Source organism: Sorex fumeus, unplaced genomic scaffold (genome assembly GCF_029834395.1).
Source record: "Sorex fumeus unplaced genomic scaffold, SorFum_2.1 ptg000042l, whole genome shotgun sequence".
NCBI lineage: Eukaryota > Metazoa > Chordata > Mammalia > Eulipotyphla > Soricidae > Sorex > Sorex fumeus.
The window spans coordinates 7,700,270-7,722,261 of NW_026606099.1; the positions used below are offsets into that span (position 1 = coordinate 7,700,270).

The window sequence follows — 21,992 nt, forward strand, 5'->3', positions numbered from 1 at the left end:
GAGAGGCTGGATATGTGCTAGGAAACTCACATCCCAAGTGCCTTCACAATACCAGATTGCCCAGAACTCAAAGATGCATTTTGTTGCCAGTCTACGCAAGGCTGAGTTAGGCCAAGAGAGCGCCGAACTAGACTAAGTCAGGCAATGTAGCTCTTGGTTCCGGTTTGAGATAGCTTAACTTTGCCAAGCCAGCAGATGTCCAGAAATATTCTATATCTGTAAAATGAGGATAATAGCATATCACCAGGGATTGGGAGGAGAAATTGAAAAGCTGTTTGGAATAGTCAAAGTACAAGTACAAGGGCTGGAGCGATAGCACAGCAGATAGGGCGTTTGCTTTGCACGTGGCCAACCCGGGTTCGATTCCCAGCATCCCTGATGGTCCCCCAAGCACCGCCAGGAGTTATTCCTGAGTGCACGAGCCAGGAATAACCCCTGTGCATCGCCAGATGTGACCCAAAAAGCAAAAAAAAAAAAAAAAAAAAAAAAAAAAAACCCAAAGTACAAGTACAAGTTTTTTGAATAGTAAAAAGTACTCCAGAAGAGCAGTGCTAATGTAATTCAGGATTTTCAAAAGACTTGAGATTTGGATAATGCCTTTGAGTGAACCTTTGAGCAAAAAGAGAATGGAGCGAGGGGGGGGTGACTGACTGGTGTGTAGAGTGTGACCTTGGTTTGAAAGCCAAGCTTTCCCCACAGCCAGACAGTGCAGGGTGTGTTTATCCACATAGAGGCAGAGAGATTTATTTGAGGGGAGATGAGAAGTGCTCCATAAATTTAAGACCCTTTGTCTTCCTCTTCTCCCTTAGGGGAAAAAATGTTAATAATGTAAGAAACCTTAAAGAGGGGCTGGAGAGGTAATACAGTGGGTCAGGCATGTACCTGGCAGCTGGTCTAGCTTCAATATCCAGCACTCCAAAACATAAAAAAAAGGAACCTCTTTTTAATTAGATCATTAAAAATGATCTAATTAAGTTTTTTCACCTTAATGAAGGGGTAGTTCAATTAATCCACCTACCCATGCCCTTGTTTATAGAGAAGCACAGGTAGACTACCTGATTTACTCGACTTTCTGTTTTATTTTGTGGGGAGGCCACACAGCTCTGCTCAGGGATCACTCCTGGCAGATTCAGGGGAGCTGATGGGGTTCCAGGGATCAAACCAGATTCGGCATGTACAAGGCAAACACCTTACCCACTGTACTAGTGCTCTGACCCTTTATACAACTTTTATCATATCACTGCATAAATCAATCTAGTCATTCTCTTCTTTTTTTTCCTTTTGCAACAATTTTAACACAACAATGGATTTATAAGATGGTTTTTGAAACAATGTCAGTCATACAGAAAAGTTTTGACTATAGTTTTTTTATAATTTTGGTTTTTGAGTGACTCCTGGCAGGGTTCAGGGAACAATATTGGGTGCTAGGGATTGAACCCAGGTCAGCCATGTGCAAACCAAGCACCCTACCCACTGTACTGTCACGAGTCCTTCCTCTACAGTATTTTTTAAACTTCTATTTTAAGAGTAAGTTGCTGATGCAGCCTGTCCCCCAAATACATTAGTGTATTTTTTTATGAACAAACCCATTTTGTCAGGATCATACTCTGAAAAGCAGCAAATTGCCATGGTTACATTACAGAAATCTCGTTCTCACACCCATTGAGGTTTCATTCGTAATCCCAATAATGTCCTTTGTAAAAAAAGGAAAATAGTTCTCGCTTGACTATTGCGTTCTGTTACCTCTCTTTAATTTTCTTTGGTCTGGAAGATCTGTTCCTTGATCTTTTTTTTTTTTCTCCTTAATGACCATACCACTTTTGCAGACTAGTATTATCAATTCTGTTACAAAACACAGTTCAAGAGGTATCTGTCAGATTAGTCCCCTGTGAAATTACTTTTTCATTTATATGGGAAATTTTCCCATTATGTTCTAGCAAGTGATATTGATAAGTTAATAGTAAGTAATGAGTGTTTTCAAGAAGGAAGATGCCCTGCTTCTAAGGTGAAATACCCAACTTTCTGATTTCTTATTTAGCTTTTTATTTATTCCTTTACTTATGGCTTTTAGTTTTTTCCAGTAGGTTATACTCTAGTAACTGTCATTTATGTCAATGTTTAAGCCATTTTTAATTCAGCCAATAGGTATCTCTTCAAGCTGGCTTCTGTGTCTTTTTGACATATTGATATTAGTTGTTGCCTGTTATAACAGAATAATAGGATAATTTATGCTTTTACTTTGAGGCCTGAAATCAGTCATTTCTCAAGGGAACCTGTTGCAGGAGAAAATAATGTTTAAAAGTTCAGATCCACTGGAATGCATGTTGAAGTGTTCTAACCCCCGGTCTAGCTCTATGCATTAGCTCACTGAAGAGTCCAATTTATGTGGGCTTTCTTTCTTTTTTTTTTCCCCTTGCTTTTTCTTTGGGTCACACCTGGCAATGCAAAGGGGTTACTCCTGGTTCTCTACTCAGGAATTACTTCCTGGCAGAGCTCAGGGGACCCTATGGGATGCTGGGAATCGAACCTGGGTCGGCCATGTGCAAGGCGAACGCCCTACCTGCTGTGCTATAGTTCCAACCCCGGGCTTTCTTTCTTTTTCTCTTACTGAGTCTAGCTAATTTATTCTTTTAAATAAAAGAATAAATTTATTTTACTCTATCACACAGTGGCAGGGCATTTGTCTTGCATGCAGCCGACTTGGCTGACCTGGGTTCAATTCCTCCTTCCCTCCCAGAGAGCCTGGCAAGCTACTGAGAGTATCTCGCCCGCAGGGCAAAGCCTGGCAAGCTACCATGACATATTCAATATGCCAAACACAGTAACAACAAGTCTCACAATGGAGACATTACTGGGCCCACTCGAGCAAATCGATGAACAACGGGAGGACAGTGCTACAGTGCTATCTTATTTATTCTTTAAAAAAAAAAAACTAGCTCCATGGGTTGCAGTGATAGTATAGCGGGGAAGATGCTTGCCTTGTATGAACATAGCCAACCCGGGTTCAATTCCCAGCATCCCATATGGTTCCCCTGAGCACCACCAGGAGTAATTCTTGATTGAAGAGCCAGGAGTAACATTGTTACTCCTGTACATTGCCGGGTGTGACCCAAAATAAAAACAAACTAACTCCTGTAGCAATAGTACAGCAGATAAGTTCTTGCCTGGTGGCCAACCTGGGTTCAATCCCTGGCACCCCCATATGGCCCCTGAGCCCCACCAGGAGTGACCCTGAGCAACTGCCAGATGTGGCTCCCAAATTTTATTTTTTATTTTTTAATATGTTAAAAAAAAGAAAAAACAACTAGCCCCCAGGATGGAGCAGTAGAACAACAGGTAGGGCAATTGCCTTGCACACAGCCAGCCCAGGTTCAATCCCCGTCACCCCATATGGTCCCCTGAGCCTCCCTGGAATGATCCCTGAGTTCGGGGCCAGGAGTAACCCCTGAACACTATCGAATGTGACCTCAAGACCAAGAAGAAGAAAAAAACTAGTTCCTTGTGCTAGTTTCTGCTTTGGAGTTTATTTGTTGTTTGTTTGTTTGTTTTTCAGTTTCTCAAGCTGTGAGATCAGGTTATTTGAGCTCTTTTGTTTGCTTCCTGGCATGAACATGAGTGCTATGAAGTTTCCCCTTAATGCAACTTCTGCTGTATTCCATAGGTTCTGATAGTTTGTGTCTTCAACTGACTGGTCCTAATTTGCCCAGACTGCCCAAACTGGAAATTGAGGTCACATATGCACAGATAAGTGGTACCTCCTGGTGGCTTGCATTTCTCAGAAACTTACATTTCATTATCACGTGTTTGTTTGTTCGTTTGTTTGTTTTTTCTTGATGTCTCCACTGGGGAAAATATCACAAGATCTGATGCTACTTGTTCCTCCCTCCTCAAGGAGCATCTCACAGTGCAAACTAAAATGGTAATATAGGAATGACATTAAATTTTCTCTTTTCCAAGTTTGAAAAAGAATGTCTTTACACAAGCAATAGTGACAAATTTATTTTTACCCAAATGTCAAATGAGGGCAGCAGCATTCTTTTATTTTCTCCTGGATTTTTTGCTTAGTTTTGAGGGCATACCCGGCAATGCGAAGGGCTCACTCCCACTTCTGCACTCAGGAATCCCTCCTGGTGACACCTGGGTGGCCATATGGGGTTCCGGGAATCAAACCCACATCGGCCACATGCAAGGCAGGCACCTTATCCGCTGTTCTATCTCTCTTGCCCAACAACGTTCCTTTGAAACGCTTGGTTGCAGACCTCTGTCTTAGGCGTTCAGACCGGGCATCTGGAGACTTCATTCCATTGTTGAAAGGCAACACCACAGAACTGTGTCATTGTTGATTTTCTCTTAGTAACCAGAGTTCCTATAGTATAAATATTCCCTGGTCTGTAAATCAGTGCTTATTATTGAACGCTTCCTCTACGCCCACTAAAAATCAATGAGATAGCAGACTCAGTGTCTGCTTTGCATTAAGCAATCATTTCTTGTAAATAATCTTTGATGAGCTTATGCAAGGGTGAAATGTGTGTTAGGAAACGAGTACTTTTCCTGTTTCCCTGACCTTACTTAGAAAGTCGTTCCATCTGTGTAGAGGCTGTTTACTTTGTGATATTAGATTTTGCTTAACTGGATCTCATCAGGGAATATTTTCTTTCAATTGTAGACATCATTAGGAAACAAATGACTCTGTCAAACAGAAAAGTAAGAAACGGGTAACATGAAGAAATGTTATTAAACTCCACATCTAAAGCAGTTACTATATCAGTGATCATATTGGAGAGAAAATCAGAAGGACGCTTCTAACAGAAAGAAAACTGTTTGAGTATATACGTACCAAATAGAATTTTACATGAGCAATAAATAAAAATAGAAATTAGGAAGACTTGTAGACCTAAGCAGAATTGAAATAAATGAAAAAGAAGATACTATATGTGTTCCTTGATTTTATGACTCTATTCCATCTAAGCATTTGAAAAATTTCAGAAATGTAGTATATAAATGTGACTGTGGTTGTCTTTTCCTTTCTATTACATATTTTTAACAAAGTTCCCTGGTTTTTATGACTTAATTTAGAAGCCAGCTGTATGTGTCTAACTTTAATGCATGCATAATATCAAATCTGGAATAGATTTTTGTAGTATAATTATAACACAGTGAGTTTTTTTTTTAATTTTAGACAAGCAGACATTCAAATGATTTCTTATCCTTTATAAATCACCTGCATGGTATTCCTTATTTTTTTTTACATTGTTGGGCCACACCTGGTGATGCTCACAGATTACTCCTAGCTCTGAGCTAAGGAATCACTCCTGGCTGGTGCTCAGAGGACCATATGGAATGTGGGGACCAATCCTAGGTCAGCTGTGTGCAAGGCAAATGCCCTACCCTCTATACTGTCACTCTAACACCTTGTATTCTTAGAAATTTTTTAATTGGTTTTTGTCCCAATGTGAACTCTGGTTCAGGAAACTAAAATGGGAGTATCAGTACATCATACAAGAAGAAATAAGATTTTTCTGCATTGTATGAAGTGGGTATGGGACATTCATGAGATCTTTTAAGCTAATTAGGCTAAGACTGGTTCTGGGAGATGTTGTATTTAATGATAACGATAAAGGCATTCTCTATTATTTCTTTTTCTCTTACTCCCTTCTTCTCTAGGTTTTCACTGGAATTTTCACAGCAGAAATGTTTTTGAAGCTCATAGCCATGGATCCCTACTATTATTTCCAAGAAGGTTGGAACATTTTTGACGGATTTATAGTCTCCCTCAGTTTAATGGAACTGGGTCTAGCAGACGTGGAGGGGCTCTCGGTGCTGCGATCTTTCCGATTGGTATTCCAAATTTCTCCAATTTCTTTTTTTATGTTTTCTATCTTGAAGGAGTCTCGTATAAGTTAGTCTAATAGTTTTTCAAAATTCTTAGCTATCTATCCCCAATTCCAGTTGACTGTTTATTGACTTAGTTGCTAAAATCTGAAAACTTTTCTTTGCATATTAAATACCTCATACAGAAGTTAGTTTCAAAAATAAATCAGCAAATCAATTTTAGGACATCCTGTAAATAAGTAATGGTTAACCACTGAGGAATTCCCATGAGCCATTCTGAGCTGGAACACAGACTGGCTTGTCGCCTGTTTCCTCATCTGCGCATGTCCCGGAAACGGCAAGGACTTCTCCAGGTGCAAGGATGACTTTCTTCATTTCTTCTGTTTTAATGACAGCCCCCTTCCATAAAAATGGAATAAAATAATGTTTCTATAAATTATATGGAAGTTAGTTGTTTAATACTGGCCTTTGTTTTCCAAATTATAAGCTAGGAAGGTTTATTTTCATTAATGAGTTTGAAGATACTAATCTTTAACATTGCTAAAATGACTGAAAGAATACCTAATGATAATTTTCCATACGCATAGGCACAAGTGAGATCCTGATTAAGTCCCTAGAGAAATTGTTTCCTTTCAGTATCCTTAAATGAAGCATCAACTGACTCAGCTGTCTCTTCTCTTGGGAAAAACCTAAAGCCCTTATAACTGAAAGAAGATTTTCAAGATTTTTTTCAACAGGATACTCAGCATATCTAAGAAAGAAAATTAGAATAGGGCATAACTATTTGCGAATAGAAATCTCACTCAATCCGTGTCACTTTCCTTAGGATCCAGCCTGCTATAATCCTTAGGAAAATCACCATCTGGAAGATGAGAGGAGCTATTAAGAGATAGAAGCCACACAATACAAAATTTTTAGATAATAGGAAAACATTTTCTCATAATTTAAGGGCTGTTAAATTTTTATTTGTGTAGTGATAGATAATATATGTACTGTTATTCTTTGGAGAAAATAAAAAGATGCCGGCTTCGCATGAAAATTATTTTTGTGTTGGGGCTGGAGAGATAGCACAGCGGGGAAGGCGCTTGCCTTGCACGCGGCCGACCCGGGTTCGATTCCCAGCATCCCATATGGTCCCCTGAGCACCTCCAGGAGTGATTCCTGAGTGCAGAGCCAGGAGTAACCCCTGTGCATCGTCGGGTGTGACCCAAAAAGCCAAAAAAATATATATTATTTTTGTGTTTTGCTTTTTTGTTTTTGAACCATACCCAGCAAAGTGCTCAAGGCTTACTCCTGGCTCTGTACTCAGGAATCACTCCCATCGGTGCTCAGGGTTGTATCTGGTGCCAGGGATTGAATCCCAACTCATGTGCAAGGCAAGCGCATTATCCACTGTACTGTCTCATCAGCCTGAGTTTTGGGACTTTGAATTAATTTTGGGAGTTTGGAGCCGTACCTGGTGGTGCTCAGAGGTTGCTCCCAGCAGTACTTGGGGAACCAAGTAATGGTGCTGGGGACTGAACCTGCCTCCTGTATGCAAACCAGGCGCTCCAGCCCACTAAGATACTTCTCCCGTCTTTAAAATCTTTTGAGGTGGACTCATATATTATTTTTAATATATTTTTTTAATGTTTTGTGTCACACCTGGCTTGCTAGGGCCTCTACTCCTAGCTCAGTGCTCAGAGATCACTCCTGGCAGGACTTGGAGAACTACAATGAATTGCCAGGGATAAAATCTCTCCTTTCCTGAAATTCTGGGGGGTTTTTTGTTTATGTTTTTGTTTTTTTGCTTTTTGAGTCACACCTGGCAATGCACAGGGGTTCCTCCTGGCTCTGCACTCAGGAGTTACTCCTGGCGGTGCTCAGGGGACCCTATGGGATGCTGGGAATCGAACCCGGGGTGCAAGGCAAACGCCCTACCCGCTGTGCTATCTCTCCAGCCCCTCCTGAAATTCTTAATAAATGAAAAGTCAGTCAGAAAGAGAAAAAAACGCAAGTAACCAAGATATTGCAAACAATACCTAGCAAATCTTGAATGTTCAGATAAAACTTAAGTTTTTATGAGAGAGAAAAGTGTTCAAACTTAGTGCTGTTTTTTAAATTTTTCATTGAATCACTGTGAATTACAAAGTTTTTCATGATTGAGTTTCAGACGTACAATGTTCCAACAGCCACCCCGTCACCAGTGTCCATTTCCCTCTGCCAGTGTCCTGGTGCCATCCCTGCTGCCACCCACCCCCACCTGTGTCTGGCAGGCACTTTCTCTCTTAGGCTCTTTGTTTACAACACTGATACTGATAGGCTACCGTGCATATCTCTTAGATCTCCCCTCAGTGCCCTGTTCTCCAAGGTGTCCACGTCCCCCTCCCATTGTCGTAGTTTCCTGACCTCACCTCCTCCCCCGAATGGTGAGTGTCCTACTGAAAATCAATTCTCATGGGGCTATTTTTCACTAGATTTCCTGTTTTATTATGTGTTAGTTCACAATCACGATCATCCTGTTGTTCGTCCATTGCCTCGAGCAGGCCCCAGTAACATCTCCTTCGTCCTACCCTGAGATTTTAAAAAGTGCCACATTCAAGGCTCTTTTAGGGTTAGGAGAATGAGACCCATCATTGCTACTGGTATTTGGCATATTGGGTACGCCACGGGGAGTTTGCCAGACTCTGCCGTGTAGGCACGTTACATTCGGTAGCCTGCCAGGTTGTCCAAAGTAAGAATGAGATAATAAGATGTCATGCGGCCGCAAATGCGGCCACGCACTTCCAAGAGCTGGGTTTTGTAGTCTCTGGGTCTTGGCCGTTGATGGGATTACACTGTGCCAGGGGTCAGTTGGTGGGTGTGACCCCTGCCTACTGGAAGATGTGTTAGTTACTAACTTAAAATGTGTGATTATTATTTTTTTATTCATGAGCTTTACATTGTAATTAGCCAAGACCTTATGATCATTCAGTAAAAAGTGTAGAAATATTGATAGTACTTCTCTGTGGGAGGGGGAATGTGGGGGCCTGGAGGGGGGACGCCTTTGGCATTGGGCTACACCCAACAGTGCTGAGGGCTTACTCCTGCCTCTGCACTCAGGGATCACTTCTGGCGGGCTCCAGGTCACCACATGCAAGGCAAGCACCGACCCGCTGGACTGTTTCTCCAGCCCATAGTATCAGTACAGTCACTTAAGAAACCTGGGGGCCAGAGAGAGTAGTACAGCAGGTAGACCTCTTGCCTGACACATGGTAGACCTTTGTTCAGTCCCCAACACCCTCAAGGTCCCCTGAGCCTGCCAGGAATGACCCCTGAGTGCAGAGCCAGGAGTAATCCCTGACCACTGCTGCGGGTAGCCCCAAAACAAAAACAAAATGAGAAGTCAAGGGAGCATGCCATAGGTAGTACCGTGCGTAGGGTGGTTAGGGTTTGATCCTGGAACCCCATAACAGTACCCTGAGCCCTCTAGGAGTGATCCCTGAATCAGAAGTCAGGTGTAAGCCCTGAACACCAACAGGTATGGCACTGCAGCACTGTCCTACCATTGTTCATCAATTTGCTTGAGCGGGTCCAGTAACATCTCCATTATGAGACTTGTTGTTACAGTGTTTGGCATATCGAATACATCACGGGGAACTTGCCAGGCTCTGCCGTGCGGGCGAGATACTCTCGGTAGCTTGCCGGGCTCTCCGAGAGGGGCGGAGGAATCAAACCCGAGTCAGCTGGGCTGGCCTCATGCAAGGCAAACGCCCTACCACTGTGCTATATATAGCAGGTATAATCCAAAAAAAAAAATTGTTTTAAGTTAATGACCCAGGTTCAATCCCCAGCATCCCATAGGATCTCCTGAACCTGCCAAGAGTGATCCCTGAGCACTGAGCCAGGAGTAAGACCTGGTAGGACAGTGCTGCAGTGCCATACCTGCTGGGTGACGCCTACCCCTCACCCCAAAAAAACGCTAAGGGTGGTCTCAGAGACACAGTACAGGAAATTAAGGCACTTGTGACAGCTGTGACCCTGATTCAATCCCTGGCATCACCTATGGTCCTCCTGAGCATTGCCAGAGATCACTCCCGAGCACAGAGCCAGGAATTAGCCTCTGAACACTGCAGGGTGTGACTCAGAAACCGAAAATAAATAAATAAGTTGGGGAGGGCGGAGTGATCACTCAGTTGGCTAAACTCTTTGCTTGGGGAAGCTCCAGATTTGGTGAGCACTGGATGAGCACCACCAGGAGCAGCTCCAAAGCACAAAGCCAGGAATAGCCCCTGAGGATAAGTAGGTGTGCCCCCATACAGCCCCCCTGAAAAAAAAGAAGAAGAACAAAGAAAACCTCAAGGGAAAATCAGTAGGAGAGGCCATGTTTATATGTGACTTCTTAAAAAGTAGATCGATTCGAAGACCAATATCGGGGAGTTAACTCAGTACTCTTCGTTCCTGGTTCCAAATGTTTTGCTTGCTTGGAAAGCAGTCCTTTTTCCTTCGTAACTCCTCCATTCCTAGAAAGTCCTGAGAATTTCCCAGTGGTAACCGAGAAATTGAGTTTGATCTTACTCATTTTATTTTAGCTGCATAGTGAAAAAATGGATTGTGTGTGATTTGGTTTTTGTTTAGACTTTTTTTTTTCCCTCCCCCCTCCCCCTCCCCAGCTCCGAGTCTTCAAATTGGCAAAATCCTGGCCTACCCTGAACATGCTGATCAAGATTATCGGAAACTCAGTGGGTGCCCTGGGCAACCTCACCCTGGTGCTGGCCATCATCGTCTTCATCTTTGCCGTGGTGGGGATGCAGCTTTTCGGCAAGAGCTACAAGGAGTGCGTCTGCAAGATCAACCAGGACTGCGTGCTTCCGCGCTGGCACATGAATGACTTTTTCCATTCCTTCCTCATTGTCTTCCGAGTGTTGTGCGGGGAGTGGATCGAGACCATGTGGGACTGCATGGAGGTCGCCGGCCAGGCCATGTGCCTCATTGTCTTCATGATGGTCATGGTCATTGGCAACTTGGTGGTGAGTTCTGACTCACAGATCTTTCTGTTCTCTGCCCTGAACATCTGTTCCTTGGCCCAAATCCTTGTCTGTGTTGGATTTGATTCTTTCTTGGTGTAAGAACTTTAAGTCATAAATTAAGAAGGGGCTGTTTCCAGAGACCTCCTGGACTGGAAGCCCCACAACCTGCCAATCCTTTTGTCATAGTTCAGGACGTCAAATCCTGAAAAGTTAATGACTTATGCCCAAGAGACATCGCCGGTGATGCCAGGGCTCTTACTAGACTTGACATCTGTGCTCTTCATGTTGCTTTTATTTTATTTCTTTTTGTCATGGTCACGGTCCTCCCGTTGTTCATCGATTTGCTCAAGCGGGCCCAGTAACGTCTCCATCATGAGACTTGTTGTTACTGTGTTTGGCATATCGAATACGTCACGGGGAGCTTGCCAGGCTCTGCCGTGCGGGCGCGATACTCTCGGTAGCTTGCCGGGCCCTCCGAGAGGGGCGGAGGAATCGAACTCGGGTTGGCCATGTTGGCCGCTTGTAAGGCAAACTCCGTACCACTGTGCTATCGCTCCAGCCCCATTTCCTTTTGTAGAGATATAAAACTTTTAATTAGTAGTATGAATAATTCTCTAATACATTAAAATTTTTACATGAAATAGATCAATTCGACACACATGTGATTGAGCTAGAGTGAGGAGAGGAGAAAGAACTTTAAAAGTTTAAAGGAGGGCTGGAGAGATAGCACAGCGGGTAGGGCGTTTGCCTTGCACGCGGCTGACCCGGGTTCGACTCCCAGCATCCCATATGGTCCTCTGAGCACCGCCAGGAGTAACTCCTGAGTGCAGAGCCAGGAGTAATCCCTGTGCATCGCCAGGTGTGACCCAAAAAGCCAAAAAAAAAAAAAAAAAAGTTTAAAGGAAAACACAAATAAGCCCATAAAGGTACAATGGTGTGTTTTATCTTCAAAAGGGAATGTTGGTTTTGTGTTAGAAACTATCACTGGTATTAGGATGAGGCCCTTCATTTTACCATTTTCCTTTGAATTTTCAGGGGTGGTTTGGCAGAACAAGAACGCTGTAGCATTAACAAATTGAATAAAAATTAAATACGTGGAAAAATATATAACAATGCTTAAGTATCTGCATTTAATAAGTAAAGGAAAAATCTCTGTTGATGAAAAAAATCACTTGAGTAGACATAGTGCATTCAAAATAAATGAGACGTTAATTCATTATTTACAGAGTATAAAACCCTTAGCAAGCTAGGAAAACAAATCTTTCTTAATCTAAGACAACCATAGGCACCATGAACAAATACCGTGCTTAATGGTAAAGTATCGAGAAGTTTGCCTTGTCTTTTAAAGAAGCTCCTCTAATGGTTCTTGTAAAACTGCCTCAGCTGTGATCTACCTCAGCTGTTGCTCGTCCAGGGAACGCCTTCATTTCTACAAATCTGAACAATAATCTAGCTGGATAGCGTATTCTTGGTGAAGTGTTCATTTTATTGAGGTTTTTCTTCCTCTGTCCCTTCATTCGCTTCTGGCCTGTAGAGACTCCTTTGATAGGACTGCTGAAATTCTTATGTGAGTTCAGTTGTCTGTAAGTCCCTTCTTTGATCTTGTGCTTTCAGTGTTCACTCTCTGTCTTTGACTTTTGTGATTCTGATTACATTGTGTCTTGGAGGTTTCCATTTGGTTCTCTTTTGACTGGCCTCTTGGATCTGGAATCTGGGTGCAAGCATTCCTTAACTCTGGGAAATTCCTGTGATTTCTCTGATTAGTGGTTTATTATCGAATTTGCCTTCCTTTTCCACAAGGACTCCGATGATTCTTATATCACTTCTCTTGATCACACTCCATAGTTCTCTAGCAGGCCGTTCAATTCTTTCCAGGCTTTTCCCGCCCCCCATTTTGTGTTGTTGTCTCGAGGATTTCCTGCTTCTCTTCTTGGAGCTCACTGCACCTTCCCTCAGCTGCGGGTATCTGTGGTGTGATATTGAGTTTTTTGTTGAATCATTTTTTTTTAATTTCACCAACTATGGTACTACTATGGTACTACTCGTCAGTTGTCTCACTCTAGCTGTAATTTTCTCATTTCCACTCTTTCACTTTCCCATGCTTTATTACTTGTGCCATCATTTCTCTGAGCATTAAACATCCTCCTTACGGTGTCTTTATAGTCATTATCTGAGAGGTTAGAGTTGGTTGGTCCTGGTAAGAGACTCCCCTCCGTGCTGTTATCCTCACTCACTGAGCTCCGTGGGCCTCTGTTGATTCCCGCACTGTTTCTGCTGTGCTCTGAGGGAGAATCTTTCTAGTTCCACCTCAAGGAAGCTCTCTGAGGGATTCACCTGGGGATTGTCTTTCCCTTCCCTACTGGCTCTCATCCAGTGATAGGAGTTATACGTGTGCACAGTGGGAGGTGTGATGAGTTGACCTGTCACAAGGCCACCATGGTCCAGGGTTCAAGCAGCAGCAAGTGGAGTAGGGAGCACGGGGGATTGAATGTGTGTCAAGAAAGTCGAATGAACAAGCAGAGGGTCTAAGATGTAGATGGAGCCTGCAGAGGTGGCAGAGGTTGGGTGTGGAGGAGAGGGGACCCAGGTGAAAGAAAGGGCAAGCCGCATCCTGTTCCAAGTGGCCCCAGACACAACAGTCAAGAGGTTAACCTCACCTCAGAGGTTGAATGAGCAGGCAGAGGGTTTGTGCTGTGCATGTGGGCCTGTAGAGGGGCAGAGATCCGATCACATTTTATTTCTTCATCCATTGATGAACACTTAGGTTGTTTCTGTGACCCAGTTATTATACATAATGCTACAATGAAGAGGGGTGTATATGTACTTTTGGATTGTATTCTTGTTTTCTGTTTTGTTTGTTTGTTTTTTTGTTTTAGAACCACACCCAGCAGTACTCAGGGGTTGTTCCTGGCACCATATGTGCATGGGGGGGTGGGGGGGGGGGCAGGGGTTAGGAAATGCCGTGCCAGGATCAAGCCCAGGCCTCTGTCTGCAAAGCACATGCTCAGACCCTTGAGCCATCTCTCTGGCTCGTGTCTTTGTCTTCTATAGATAAATGCCCAGAGTGGAATTGCTGGATCCTTGTTAGTTGCCTTTTTAAATTTTTAGGAGTCTTTGTACTATTTTCTGTAGTGCCTGTGTCAATTCACATCCCCACCTATAGTATCTGAGGGTTCTCTTTTCTCTGACCCTGGCCTCCAGCTATTATTTCTGGTCTTTTTGATAGTAGTTATTCTGACAGGTTTGAGATGATCTCTCATTGTGATTTTTTGTTTGCATTTCCTTGATGGCTGGCAGTAGTGGGTATCTTTTCATTTATCTATATGTCTGGGAGAAATTTTCCATTCATATTCTGTTCTCTCTCTCTCTCTCTCCTTCCCTCTCTCCTCTCTCCCCCCGCCCCAGTACTAATTAAATAGGAAAGGCAAGAGGGAGTGGGTAACCTTGTCTTGTTCCTGATCTTAGAGAAAAGACTATTAGTTTTTCCCCATTGAGGATAATGTTTGCTGTGGGCTTGTAGATTGCTTTGACAATATTGAGGAAAGTTCCTTCAACTCCTATTTTGTTGAGAGTTTCTATTATGAATGTGTGCTGGATCTTGTCAAATGTTTTCTCTGCAATATTGATATGATTATATGGTTTCTATCTTTTCTTTTATTGAGGCAGTGTATTATGTTGATTAACTTGTGAATGTTAAGCCATCCTTGCATGCCCAGAGTGAATCCCACTTGGTTGTGGTGTATGATCTTTTTGATGAGTTGTTGGATTCCATTTTCTAGTATTTTACTGAGCATCTTCGCATCTGTGCTCATCAGGGATGTCAACATGTAGTCTTCTTTTTTGTGGTGTCTCTACTTTTGGTATCAGGATGATGTTCGCCTTCTAGAAACTTAAAGTGTTTCTGTTTCTTCATTCTCCTGGAAAAGCTTCAAGAGGATTGGCAGTAGGTCCTCTTTATAGGTTTGTAAGAATTCTCTAGTGAATTCACCTGGGAGGGGCTTTTGTTTGGGGGGATATTTTTTATTACTGTTCCAATTTCCTCAATAGATTCAGTCCCCAGCATCCCATATGGTCCTCTGAGCATTGCCAGGAGTAATTCCTGTGTGCCGAGCCAGGAGTAACCCCTAAGCATTGCTGGGTATGACCTCAAAAAGCCCTCCTCCCCTGCCCACAAAGTAAATAAATAAATAAATAAAAGAACACTCAAGAGTGTATTAGAGGGGTGGCTCTAGTGTACACCAAAGTTTAATGCCCCGTTTTCAAATTCCACTTAGAGTTGTAGAGCAAGTTGCAGGCAAACTCCAGTGATCCCTGCCAAGCTCATTGATATTAGCAACACTCCCGTCTTCTACCAGACGGAGCCATGCCAGCAGAGGGTTCCTACTCTCCAGCCTCAGAACCACCAAGACCAAACTATTTCCTGTGATTATGAAAATAGATACTGAATTCTTCCTTGAATGCATTCTCCGCCATCCTAAACCCTCTAGTCTTCTCAGTCCTTCCGTGAAGACAACTTCCACCTATGGTGTGTGGTGTGACCAGCATTTTTCAGCCCCGACCTTGCTGCTGCTTCGGTCTCTTATTCTGAGATACCTGGAACCTAATGCTGCCTCTTAGACAACTAATACCAATAATAACCTCCCAGCTCCCAGTCTGCCTTTCACACGTAAGCTAGTAGGAGGGACTTTCTCAAAACACATCATCTGTGACCCAATCCGCAGTGCATCCACGTGAGTAGAATTCAAGTCACTCTCCCTGCCTTTCTCAGCTATAGTATTCTCATTCATCCCCTCTTAATGATCGTAGCCTTTTTCATGATGAAATGATCCACATAGTCTAAATGCATCCGGTTCATTTATCGTTTTCTTTCCTCCCACTCTGTCCATACCATTATAGCCACCTAAATTGTGTGCCATGCTCTTTTTCAGAAGTGTAGCAAAGTAAGGGCCAAGTGTAAAGCAAGAAATGAACACCTCTCCCACTTTTCAGAAGTTTCAATATGAATCATGCCTAATGCTCAGTGTGGTAAAATAGGAAATTTAAATAGGAAGTAATGCTGGCAGACTTGATATCCAAGTGTTTGCATGGCTTAACACTTGACTATATATTACAGAACACAAAAATCCCTGGCACTGTCTTGGTAAGATCATGATCACAACCATCCTGTTGTTCGTCGATTGCCTCGAGCAGGCCCCAGTAACGTCTCCTTCGTCCTAGCCCTGAGATTTTAAAAAGTGCCATATTCAAGGCTCTTTCAGAGTTAGGAGAATGAGACCCATCATTGCTATTGGTATTTGGCATATTGGGTACGCCATGGGGAGTTTGCCAGACTCTACCGTGTGGGCAGGCTACATTCGGTAGCCCGCCAGGTTGTCCAAAGCAAGATATTTTGTTAAAATGTTAGAGAAACTCATTATTAAAAGAAGATGCCATGGAATTATTTCAGTTCTGCCTTCATGATTTGTTGTTTGGAAGTCTGGCTCTCTGGCCTACTTCTTTCCAACACAGTTCCTCCAAGACATTTGCTCGTGCTCTCTGCACTCTTCGATCCTCCCAGTACAGCTTTGCTGATTTCTGATTTTGAACAGTGTGTTTGGGGATATGCATCGATGAGTAGGTAAATCTACGAAAGACCTCAAAAAAAGGTTTTAACTCCCCATCTTAGAACCCAAACTAAACCAAACAGAGTACCCACTTGGTGACACAAGCACATAAAACACCCTGTGGGCCTCACAACACACAGAAGAAATTCTGAAAATGATCATTGAGGCCGGTGGGCTTCTAGCTTGGAACCCTGGGTTGTGGATAATTTGACCTAATGCCATCTTGCATTCACTTTCCTTTGTCTCCCGCGACTGGTACAGGTCCTGAACCTATTTCTGGCCTTGCTTCTGAGCTCCTTCAGTGCAGACAACCTGGCAGCCACAGACGATGATGGGGAGATGAACAACCTGCAGATTTCAGTGATCCGTATCAAGAAGGGTGTAGCTTGGATCAAGCTGAAAGTGCGTGCCTTCATGCAGGCCCACTTCAAGCAGCGCGAAGCCGATGAAGTGAAGCCTTTGGATGAACTCTATGAGAAGAAAGCCAACTGCATTGCCAACCACACTGGCGCAGACATCCACCGAAATGGGGATTTCCAGAAGAATGGCAACGGCACCACCAGCGGCATTGGTAGCAGCGTGGAGAAGTACATCATTGACGAGGACCATATGTCCTTCATCAATAATCCCAATCTGACTGTGCGGGTGCCCATTGCCGTCGGCGAGTCTGACTTTGAGAATGTCAACACTGAAGATGTTACCAGCGAATCAGATCCTGACGGCAGCAAAGATGTAAGGTTCCGGCCTAGAAACCAGCCTTGAGGCAGTGCGAGAGCAAATAGGGCTCTGTCAGTTGGGGTAGCTGTTTGGCCTGTGCGCCTGGCGCACAGATTCTGGAAGGTCCCGACCACTTTGAGAATCAACTTTATCCCATTCTCCTTCATTCGAAGTCTTTCCTAGATGATCTAGAGTTAAGAGATATTCTGGGGGGGCTGGAGAGATAGCACAGCGGGTAGGGCATTTGCCTTGCACGCGGCCGACCCAGGTTCTATTCCCAGCATGCCATATGGTCCCCTGAGCACCACCAGGAGTATCTCCTGAGTGCAGAGCCAGGAGTAACCCCTGTTCATTGACGGGTGTGACCCAAAAAGCAAAAAAAAAAAGAGAGAGAGATTCTGGGATGGATCACTGTTGTTTCTGAATCAGCCAGGTCAGAGGCTGGAATAACTCTTAAGTCCCTGGCCTGCCGTTAATCTGCCTGGCCTCTACTCGGTAACCAGTCTATAGCCCCATTTTATTTAGGGTGACTGTGAATTGTTCTGTTGGAGGAGGGGGCTTCTGATAGTTTACTCAGAAGCTAGTAAAAGCTATTCCCAGCTCAGCCTTTGGGGACACTTCCAGTTGGTGCTCAAGTGAACAAAACAATAACTGGGACTGAGCCTTGTGGTCCTGTGCGCGAAGCCTGGGCTCCAAGTCATTGGACCATCTCCCGGGGCCTACGAGTGAGTTTTTCATAGTGTTCCCCATTCTGACACCACCTCTGAGGGCCCTGTGGTGATTGCTTCCTCATGATGAACTGCTTATGAGTTGGATCGTGGAAGGTCTTCCGAAGGAGAATTGCAGCAGAATTGCAGGTCTTCCATATCAAAATCAGGGCCCTTGATGCAGAATGGATCTGTAGCTTCAGAGTCGCTGAGTCTTTCTGTTGCTTCTCTTTCTAGAAACTAGATGATACTAGCTCCTCTGAAGGGAGTACCATCGATATCAAACCAGAAGTCGAGGAAGTCCCCGTGGAGCAGCCCGAGGAGTACTTGGACCCAGATGCCTGCTTCACCGAAGGTGAAAAGGGGCAGAACGGGACGGGGCCTGGTTGCTGGCCGTGCTCACAGACAGATTTCTGCCAGGGTTGGTGGATAGGGAAGAGGGAACGACTCAGCAACAAGCTTCAAGGACTAGTTTTTGAGATGCCAAAGAGATCACTGCACGGTACTTGCGTTGCACGTGGCCAACCCAGGTTCAATTCCCCAGCACTCCAGTTGGTTTCCTGTGCCCTGCCAGGAGTGATCTCTGAGCACAAAGCTAGGAATAAGCCCTGAGGACTGCTGTGCGTGGCAAAAAAAAAAAATCAGTTCTTGTTTTCAAATTTGTGTTTGCTATCTCTTGGCATCAGCCTAGAAGCTTCCCTTAGAAAGGCCTGTCCTCTCCTAACTGTGCCTACCTCCTGACCGCCCCTCTCGCCTCCCTCCCATGCTTCTTTCTAGAACATCTTCCCGACTCCAGAGGGCCTTGCGGGCAGCGTAGCTTCTGCCCTGCCACCTTCTCCTTCCAGCATGCGGTGGGGCAGCAGCGGGTGGAGCCTGGGGGATGGAGGAGAGGGCAGCTCTGGGGTGGGGGCGTGCTCCCAGTCTGACCTGCCTCTCCCACGGTGCCAGGTTGTGTCCAGCGGTTCAAATGCTGCCAGGTCAACATTGAAGAAGGTCTAGGCAAGTCCTGGTGGATCTTGCGGAAAACCTGCTTCCTCATCGTAGAACACAATTGGTTCGAGACCTTCATCATCTTCATGATTCTTCTCAGCAGCGGTGCCCTGGTGAGATCCGGGGGAGAGTGTGATGAGGGGTTGAGTGGAGAGAGGCTTAGGAGACCTGGTGGGAAGGACTGGATATAAGCCCGGCAGATTCTTGAATAACACAGATGAGCTGTGCATGCAGAGGAAAAGGCCTACGGATGTGCTTTGGGAAGGTATTTTGAGCGTTTGGGATTAAAGTTCACACTTTTCCACAGTGTTACCAGCATCACAACAAATGTGGGAATCCTTTTTATTAGCATGAGAAAACAAATCGCCAGATGCCTCCATTGCATGGTCTGACCCTTTCTAAGCACCTTCCTAAAATGAGCTTCCCTTTCTTGCCCAAAAGCCCAAGTCTCTTATTTACTTTCCATTTGCCCAAGTTAGAAGGAAGGTGGTAATTTCTCCACCCACTCTCCCCTCACATCCTGCCTGAGCATAATTAGAAAATTCGATCTTGGATGCAGAGGTTATTCACGGCCACATGATAACAGATACATACCACTGGTCAGTGAGGCATCAGGGTAGTCCAGCTTTGACATTCCTTCTGCAGCTCTTCAGAACTTAGTCCTTTCAATGCGTGACAAGTGACTTTTCTCCCATTTCCAGCCTTCTTCATGCTTGAGGAATTCTCTCCTCTTGGCACTTGAATATCCGATTTTGCACATCCGAGTGCTCCCAACCCATAGTTCCTCTCAATGAAGAGAGGAGGACCAAGATTTTCTTCACCACCAGGATAGAGAGAAAGTATAGTGGGTAGGGCGTTTGCCTTCCACACTGCCAACCCAGGTTCAATCCCCAGCACCCAGTATGTTCCCCTGAGCATCCCCAGGAGTGATCCCTGAGTGCAGAGCCAGGAGTAACCCCTGAGCATCGCCAGGTATGACCCCAAAACAAACAACAGCAACAGAAAAGATTTTCTTCACCTAATTCTCTCCCATCCTTCTGAGCCTCTGTTCCTTTCTGTCTCGGGGACTGAAAGGAACAAGGATTTTGTCATATAAACATATATCTCTATATATAGCTTTGGCAAGGATGTGAAAAAATTGGAATCCTCATCTACTGCTGATGGGGACATAAAATGGAACAGCCACTTTGGAAAAGAGTTTGGCAGTTCCTAAAAAAATGCTAAGTATAGAATTACCATATGATCCTGGGTGTATACCCTAGAGAAGTGAAGACTTATACACAAGTGTTTGTGGCAGCTTTGTTCACGGCGACCAAAAAAGTAGAAACAACATCAATGTCCATCACCTGGTGACTTGTAAACAGAATTTAGCATAGACACATGAAAAAACATATATGTGTGTCTATATATCCATAAAATATTGATATGTGAGTATTCGTGTAAAGAAATGAAGTGCTAATGTATGTTTTGACATGGGTGAACCTTGAAACTATTATGCTAAGTTAAGCCAGGGCACAAAGGGCACAGAATACGAAATTTCTAGAATGATCGAATCTTTGGAGATAGAAAGTAGGTCAGTGGTTGTGTGGCACAAGGAGAGGGCTGGCGGTTGATCATGAGAGGGTGCGGGTTTATCTGAGGGAGTGGAAATCCTTCCATGGCCATGGGGAATGCACTATTCTGAATATGCTGAAATCTATTGTTTAAATGGGCACATTGGGTGGTGTATGGGCGGGATCTCAGGAAAATAGTTTTAAAAGCCATGTGTATAATTGCCACTCAATGCCTTTTTTGCAAACCAAAAGGAGAGAGAGAACCAAAGGGAATGCCCTGCCACAGAGGCAGAGTGGGATGGGGGGTTGGGGGTTGTCAGGGATACTGGGATCAGTGGTGGTAGAGAATGGGCACTGGTGGAGGATGGGTAGTCGATCATTGTATAACTGAAACCCAAGCACAAAAATTTGTAAGTCTACCAAAAAAATAAACAAAAGCCATGTGTAATGGGCCTAGAATGTCAGAGACAGGACCCCGAGTGTCGCCAGCCTCAGCGTGTCTGCCACAGTCACCACATGCCCTGCGGCCTCTCTCATAGGCCTTCGAGGACATCTACATCGAGCAGAGAAAGACCATCCGAACCATCCTGGAGTACGCTGACAAGGTCTTCACCTACATCTTCATCCTGGAGATGCTACTCAAGTGGACGGCCTATGGCTTCGTCAAGTTCTTCACCAATGCCTGGTGCTGGCTGGACTTCCTCATTGTCGCTGTACGTTTCCTGATTTCTCCTTCCCACCCTGCCTCGCAGGAAAGCCAAAACGGGGATTCTCCTTTCCCTGAGAGTTGGAGTTCCCCCGGGGCCAGCAGGTGGGAGATGTAAGATATAGATGTAGGTGCGGGGAAAGCGCCCAGACCCTGACTTTGGGACGAGGGCACCCAAGGCCCTGCATGTGCTCCAGCCAGTCAGCTCTTGTGCTCTGGATCTGACGGAGGAGATCCCGGGATTGGGCCTGGGAAATGGACTCCCTGGGGCCAGCGCCCCTACATGGGCCCAGATGTAGGCAGGTTTGGATCCCAGCCCAGAGGCTGGCCCCCATTCTGCCAGGAGAAGGGTGAGGGAAGAGGTGGCATCGCCAGGCCAGGGGAGTGCTTCACGTCTTGCACCGGACTCAGCTGGACAAACGGGAAAGAGGCGGCTCACACCGAGACACAGCCCCGCCCTCCCACACAATGCCGTTCCCACGGTCAGGATCAAACGTTCGAAAATCTTTTTCTCTTCAGGTTCCAAGAGCGTCTCGAGGGCTTGCCAGCCATTCCTTCCTGTGCCCTGCTCTCCTCAGGCCGGATGCTCTGCCTTCCTCCTCTCACTGCTCCTCACCCCCCCACCCCCTCCCCAAGCACTCGGTCTTGGTTGGCTCTTCTAACCATGCTAATTGTTTCTCCTGCTGTGAAATGCCTAAAGCTTTCTTTTCTTCCAGGAAAAATCAGCATGTAAAGGAAGGGGTGAACAGAGATATGCAGGACCAGGACCTTTGGAGAACTTGCTTCCTGCTGAGGGTTGAGAGGCGTCAAGGAAGTAGTGTTCTGAGGCTGGGTTGGTACATTGAGAATTACAGGTTCCTTTGGCCCTGTGGCACGCGACCTCTAAGAATACCCTT

The 21,992-nt window shown here is 44.7% G+C and overlaps 1 protein-coding gene across 1 annotated transcript in view; it reads left to right on the forward strand.

The window, feature by feature from the left end:
• SCN8A (sodium voltage-gated channel alpha subunit 8) overlaps positions 1-21,992 on the forward strand; it is a 152,777-nt gene that overhangs the window by 99,600 nt on the left and 31,185 nt on the right. Inside the window, exons 14-19 of the mRNA XM_056120276.1 lie at positions 5,665-5,838; positions 10,464-10,820; positions 16,685-17,155; positions 18,085-18,202; positions 18,796-18,950; positions 20,930-21,103. Coding sequence (XP_055976251.1) covers positions 5,665-5,838; positions 10,464-10,820; positions 16,685-17,155; positions 18,085-18,202; positions 18,796-18,950; positions 20,930-21,103 — 1,449 coding nt within the window. The remainder of the gene's footprint in view (positions 1-5,664; positions 5,839-10,463; positions 10,821-16,684; positions 17,156-18,084; positions 18,203-18,795; positions 18,951-20,929; positions 21,104-21,992) is intronic.